Consider the following 7401-nt stretch of genomic DNA (forward strand, 5'->3'; position numbering starts at 1 on the left):
TAGAGTATTATCAACGAGATGTCAGATCTTGTTCATTGTCTTCCTGAGAGGCCACATCCCTTCAACTGGGACTTCTATATTGATACTATAAACACTGTGCCTTAAATACAGTAGTGGGTAGTCAGGTTATTGGCCACAACATATGACACTCTTGTCTGGTACTGCTTCTAGCACTGCATACAATTGCTGCTAATATTGGTTGATTGATTAATATAGTAGAACAGACCATTACAGCAACCTAATCTGACCTCCCATATAAGATTGGGTGAAATTCTGTAGCCTGTGATTTCTGCACCTGGTACAGTAGCTCAAGAGAGTGTTTGGGTATATCTTGTAGAAAGATATTCAATCTTGATTTAAAGTCATCAAGTGACTCTGAATCCATCCCTTTGTAAGTGGTTTCAAAGGGTTAATTACCTTCACTGTTAAAAGCAGACAAGTCCAAATTGGAAATAAAGCTGCCTAACTTCAGCTTCCAGCCAACAGATCTTGTTTTGGATGTCCAGCTACATTAATAAGTCTTTCAGTTTCTGAAACATTCTCCCATGTTGATACTTACAAGACAGAGGTCAAATCACCTCTTGCTTTTAGTTTTATCTGGGAGATGGTTAAACTAGAATCCATTCCACAAGCTTCTAACCCAGATGTGTGAAAACTTTAAGAATGGCAAGCGTCACATCAACACAAAAACTGACTCTAGGATACAGACGAAAAAAAGCCCAGAAAGTTTTATCCCTTTGCACCTACTCAGATACTCCCAAGAATCAGTGCTAAAGGGAAGCTAGAGGAGATTAGAGTACCTAAATCTGTGAAGCAGTTTACTTGTTGCTTTGAAGCATGGCAACTTCTTGAAATAAGTATTTTTTAAAGTCTGGACAGTTTTATGGTTCCATATAGAGTATAAGATATGCTCTAGTGGAGACAAAGAAAAACTAAAGCATAGGACCTTCATGTATTACCAGAGATTATTTGTCACATCTTTAGGTATTTCAAGATGTGTCTCTACCTTAAATTCCCTCTCTAATGCAAAAACTGCAGTAGTAGAGAGAGAAAGGTCTATGGAAGCAAAGGCATGCAACTACATTGTACCTGAAGCTAATACACAACAGCAAATCTGTATTTCTATGTTACATCACTTCTGGACTCTGAACCAATACTTTATTTATAACAATGATCAAAATCAATGCACTTAATATAACAGATACATGCAGATAATCACCCATGTAAGAAGAAGGACTTCAAGGCTGGACCAGCTAGTTAATACAAACAGAAGAGACAAAGGAAATTAGATGAACAAGAGTTCAGATAGGGACAGGAATGCAAATATACAAGGGATAGGCTAAGGAAACATCATGGCAGCATCCACTTCAAAAGACCTCTCTCTTCTACAGCACCTTAAAGGAGTGGAAGGGTTTTTTAGAGGCCATCCCACACCTGAATATGTGAAGATCAAGGAAGGAAACAAGGACTAGTGAAGAATAATTACAAGCAGAAGCACAAAACTATTTCTATTGAAGTTAAAGTCTCTATGCAGTTTTCTTGTAGCACAAGTCCCAATTTTAAGGGAAATACACTACAAACACGTACCTATCATATTTGTCTTCCAAATATCCTTCATGAAGATTACCAATCTATTACATCAGTAACATCTTACCAGTTCATTGCTGGAAGAACATCCAGAGTATTCATTCTTCTACCGATACAGTTTCAATCAAGTATAGTATGGCTAAGGAAGGTTTATAAAGTTGATAATCACTAATATACTTCAGAACTTGTCATTTACACTCATTCATATACCAAGGAACCTGGCAAACCAGCAAGTCTTTTGTATAGTCATGTGTAAAATTAGATCTCTGTTGTGCAAGCTAACACTACTAATATTTTCATTCACAGGGGATTAAGTGCGTAATTAACATTTTTACTGACTCTCAAGCTATTTGCAAACACAATAGAGAGAATCTGATATTTCTCTAAATACTGTACTAGATATCATAGTGGTGTATTCTTAATCCCTTCCAGTCACATATATTAAAAACATACTACTGGCTCCCTATTGCAAGGGGAACTCTTAGTAAGACACTGCATGATGTGGTCAATACTGCAAGTACAGTTCCAGTGTGACAAATCATTTCAATTTGCACAAATTTTGCCCCTGGAAGCAAAAACAGTTTGATTAAAAAGGCTAGGTTCTTGAGATACATTGTAGGATGAGGCATTGCTGATACCTGAGTTTTGAGTCCACTCCTCCCCCATCAACTAACTAGAGTTTATAACAAGTTTAATGAAGTGTCCCTGCCTTTATAAAGATTTTATTTATTAGCCAGTATAGGGTTTCTTTTTATCGAATCTCAGTGCATACAAACACCAGGTTACACACTCAGCAGCATCTCCAGAAGCAACTACTACAAGCAGCTATCAAGAATATGGCAATTCTGCAATATACTCCACTCTCCTCTTTTGAAACCAAGTTTTAAAGGTTATAGTTATGATCACAATGCTAGCTGCCTTAGATATATCATTACAAGAGAAAAAAGCCTTTTTAAAATGGCAAAATTATTTGCTTTAGCCAGAGCCGTCGCTAGGGTATGGCAAGGCAAATCAGGGCAACCGCCCTGGGCCCTGTGCTTTGGGGTGCCCCTGTGAGCCGAGAGGTGAAGAGGGAGGGCGAGGAGTGAGGAGGCGAACAGCAGACGAGCAAGGCCAAGCCCCCACCACCAGAACCCCCCTCCAGCGCCTCCTGCCCGCCGTTGGGCCCCCAGACAATCAGCACATCCCCCTCCCCCTCGGGCCTACTGCCAGCTGCAGTTCAGCTGTTTCACGGCATCAGGAGGCACTGGGGGGAGGGCACACCGTGCTCAGGGAGGGGGTGGAACTGGGTGAGAAAGAGGCGGGGCGGGGCCTTGGGGGAAGGGGTGCAGTGGAGGTGAGGCCTGGGGGAGCCAGTGGGGAGCACCCCTGGCAGATAGGCACTGAGTTTCTAATGTCCCGGGCCCCGCACCCCACTAGGCATGACCCTGGTCTTAGCAGTAATTCACCAAAACACCAAGGGTCTCATTATTTTGTTCAAATAACATCAACTTCCAATGAGCTACTAACACCACAAGTTAAAAGGATCTTGTTGTTTTTCTTGTTTTTTGTTTTTTTTTACATCTTTTCTCTGAGAATCAGGCTATTTCCATGGCCACTATTTCACCTCATCATCCTACATAAAAATATAGAATAAAATTGAAAATCATGAAACCGATTTGGCATGTTCAAAATGTCACCATTCAATCACACTGTTTGTCATTATCTCCCATCCTTCATTTGTATACTGTAATATAGAAAGAAGTCAGTTCTTTGGGGAAGGACTTGTCTTAGTAATTGCCTTCAAAGCACTTAGCATACTGTTGGTACTATGTAAATTAGCATAATATCTAACCAGATCAGACTACAAAAAGAAAGCTATTAATACTTAGGTGTAGAGGTGATCAGTATATTTCTTGATATAGTCATATACAGAGGCAATACAGTACTGCACAACTGCTGACTGGGCAATAGTAACTTTTTAAACTTCAACAGTAACATATAAGAATCCATATTATTTGATACTCAGCTAGGCAACTACCAAATCTCTCCTCTGCACTCCTAAATCAACCTTTTTTGATAATGGGAAGAGAAAGTAGAAATTATACCTTGTTTCCTTAGAACAAAAAGTACCTATAGCTTGTCCATTCTCACTCATTAGTGGGCAGGATTTTCTTGATCACTTTTATAAAACTACAGAATATAGAACAGTTCATTATTGAGTTCATACATAATTGTTCTACCTGAACCTTTGAGTAAAGGTCTGTATGTAATATAATGAAAAATAAATTGCTTAAACAAGTTTTACACATATGCTCCAAAAGGCTCTCTGTCTTAGGCCATAAGCCTATGAAAAAATTCAGCTTAGAAGGAATTTTTGGAGAGATTTGAGATAGAGTGCTCACTACCAAGCTGCAGCATCACTGTTAATACCCCAATACAACTTCCCCCCACCATTTTTTTAAACGCAGTAACATGTAAAACATTATATATATATATATATATATATATATATATATATATATATATATATATATATATATATATATAAAAAACTGCAAGCAGACATAAGACATTTTGCCACTATTTTTTCCCTATGAATTTTTTTGCTCTTTCGTTTATTTTTATTCGTTTATTTATTCGTGCGTGTGGGAAAGATTAAGTAGTAAGTGTTAAAACCTCACAGTAATTGCAAAGAACTATCTGGACACTGCTTTACTATTGATTCTACATCTGAAATAAGACATGAATGTTACACCTGAATTAAGACAGCAGCAATGTTTACACTAGGAGATAAGGGTATGATTCCCAGCTTGTGTTAGACATATTCCCGCTAAGTCTCCTCAAACCATCTCCTCACACCTGAACACTGTGGATACATACTAACCACGACTAGCCCAAGCTGCCACTCACCGCTGCCTATGCTACCATGGCTACTCTACTATTTTTAGCCTGCTAGCTGTCCTCAAGCTAGTACAAGTATATGTAATGTGAGTGCAGAATTCCCTCCTTAGCTCCGAGCGTAGAAACAGCCTTTAAGACACTATCAGGTAGTTTAGGGCCCAAACTAGGCTGTGTAAAAACTTCTTAAACACAACCAATATTTAAAATGTGTTTTATTAAAACAGTTTGTCTGGATTTAAACATTCACTTTGCACTATTTGAAACCTCAACACTGCACAAGTGTGCTAGTGCATAAAAACAGAAAGTGAAACTGATTACACAGATATTTAAATTAACCAGCTTAATTTTGCTACCCAAGCTGAACTGCATACAGCAAATATACAGCAAGTGTTAGGGGGAAAAGGACATTTCCAATTTTAACAGTCAGTTTAGTAACAGGCAACAAAATTTGTTGTACGCTTATGTCCACGTAAAGCTTTTTATTAATTATAATTATTATTATTATTAAAGGCTCAAAAATAATTTTATAAAATGGACATTAAATTTAGTCTTCACAACAGTGTTACAAAAAATATACAGATGTATCTTTTGATAAGATAATAAAATAGTAGAACACGTGCAGAGGACAATAGTCCTCATAAACGTAGTTCAATGGCTTGTTTTTCCCTTTTGGCATATAATCACCATACAAGTTTTCCCAAAACCCTAAAAGATGGTCACTTAAGCTTTTGTTTTTCATCTCCACACATTTCCTTCCCTGAAAGACACTGCCACCACAATCATGATCACACGCACCTTTTAACCTTGCCTGAATAAATGTCCAAAAAAAATTTAAAAAGTTAAGCTAGCGTTTTTAAGTGTTCAAATTTCTTCCAATATTGGGTCACACATTAAAAACATTTATTGATTTGCTTTCCATTCTTCCTTGAGATCTATGGGACCAGGAGTGGGTTGAAATCATGTAACATCATCTTATAGACAATCTAATTAATATATAAACACCTATAGGACACAGCTAGAAGCTTTCAATTAATAAAATATAAAGAAAACTCTTGGTGATTATCACTATCTATTAAAAAAAGTGTTTTCATCATGCAATTAAAGGCTATTGTAAGGTTAAACGTCAGTTTAAGAATACAGAATTTACAAGATTTTAAATTAAAACTGAAAACTTCAAATTTGATTTTTAATTTTCACCACAAATGCTATTAGTTTACTTTTTGTACTTCAGTAAACCTAAGTATAGTGCCTCTTTTTTAAAATATTCCTTTACATACCAAAAAAACATGAAGTCTTGGGGAGGCAGGAAAAATTCTTTTATTTGAGAAAGCAGTAGTGTAGGCTGCAAGACCCAGGCAATGGCCACTGCATTTAGAAGTGTCTTGTTTGCATGAAAAAAGTGAGACTGGACATCTTAAGGAAGCAGTAACTAAATGAACCTTGACCGGTGTTTTGTTTGTGGGTGCCATAAGCATATAAATACAATGTTTGCACTGCATGAGCAAAGAATTCTCAGGAGAACAGACCAATGCTGTGGACCCGATTTGCAATAAATAGACATGGAGGAGGCTTTATGACGCGTTGGGGGGGTTTTGTTTGTTTGGTTTTCTTTAAAGGGGGGGAGGGGGGCGTTGGACCAGCAGCAGCCCTGAGCCGGGATTCTCTAGCAGCAGGAAGTTTCTATGGGGCCGGGGGAGCATGCGCCTTGAGGCTCCTCGGTCTCTCTCTATGTGGCAAGAGAGCACAAGTAACCACCACACCAATAATAGACAGAGACCAAGAGCAACAAGCACCTTTCCCTTCAGTATCCGTGCGTCCCTCCTTCCCCACGGCTCTTCTGCTGCCCTGCCCTTCCTCCACCATCACCTCACACATCAGGGATGGGGAGCAGGGGAGTCCGGCATCCCAAACCTGTCAACATCCCATTCCCTGCAGCCTCCGGGAAGGGGGGAACCAGCGTGAGTGAGGAGCAGCCTGAAAGAAGACAGGGGCGCGTGTAACCCTTCCCTCCGCCGGTCCAGGTGGGGGGCGGGACACGCTTAGCCCCCAACCCAATGGGAAGTGGGGTAAGAGATGAAGATTACACACGGGGGGGGGGCGCGGCAACATCCGCACGGGGGGCGGGTCTGGTCTCTCTTCTCCCTCACACTGAGCCTGGAGGAGCAGCAGCGCACGGGGCTCACCCCCTATTCGGGGGGGGGGGGCACGGGGAAAGGGCTCCCAGCCCCCACAGGGCCCAGGGGGAGGGAGCAGGCGCCGGAATGAGGAAGCTGCCCCCTCACATGCCCCTCCGGTGGGGCTGGGGAAAGAAACCTCCCGCCCCAGCAGCTGCTCCCCCTGGACCCGGGGGGGGGTTAAGGACACAGCAGAAGTCTCCCCTCCCCCCCAGCTTCACTCCGGGGAAGCCAGGCTCCTCCCTCCCCTCGGTGCGCTCCTCCCCCGTGGCCGCGGGCGGGGGGGGGGGGAAGCCCCAGCCCCCCCGCCGGTCCGTGAGGGAGGGGGCGTCCGGCCGCTTACCCTGGTCCCCGGGCTCCTGCGGCGGCTGCAGGACGCGCTCCAGCTCGGGGAAGGGCAGCTCGGGCAGGTCCAGCAGCGCCCCGTAGCGCTCCAGGAAGGAGCAGACCACGGCGAAGTTCGGCCACGAGCCGGGGCAGCACGGGCCCGACGGGGGCGGGGGAGGCGGAGATGGAGCCGTAGGAGCCGCCACCGCCGCCATCTTGGACCTGAGGATGGAGAAGGAGACGGGGAGGGAAGAGAGGGGGGCGCTGGCGAGCCGTGCCTGGAGGACCCCGCTACCAGGCGCCACTATCCCACAATGCAACAGCGGGGCGCCGGCCAGAGCGGCCCTACTCAACTACTCCCCCGCCTGCCTCGTGTGACACGGGAACGAAAACAAGGCGGGGGGAGGAGGGAGGCCGGGGCAGCCAATCA

The 7401-nt window shown here is 43.0% G+C and overlaps 1 protein-coding gene across 6 annotated transcripts in view; it reads right to left on the reverse strand.

Annotated features, from left to right (window-relative positions):
• Window positions 1-7257, reverse strand: part of RSF1 (remodeling and spacing factor 1) — a 136715-nt gene extending 129458 nt beyond the window's left edge. For 4 of the 6 annotated variants that reach the window (XM_030558078.1, XM_030558050.1, XM_030558040.1 and 1 more), the window contains exon 1: window positions 6988-7235. In XM_030558078.1, coding sequence (XP_030413938.1) covers window positions 6988-7186 — 199 coding nt within the window. In that variant the 5' untranslated portion in view covers window positions 7187-7235. Of the gene's footprint in view, window positions 1-6987 lie in introns of all 6 variants that reach the window. The other 2 variants (XM_030558070.1, XM_030558060.1) reach the window with 2 other exon arrangements.
• Between the last annotated feature and the right edge of the window lie 144 nt (window positions 7258-7401).

The sequence above is a fragment of the Gopherus evgoodei genome, chromosome 1 (assembly GCF_007399415.2).
Source record: "Gopherus evgoodei ecotype Sinaloan lineage chromosome 1, rGopEvg1_v1.p, whole genome shotgun sequence".
Classification (NCBI taxonomy): domain Eukaryota; kingdom Metazoa; phylum Chordata; order Testudines; family Testudinidae; genus Gopherus; species Gopherus evgoodei.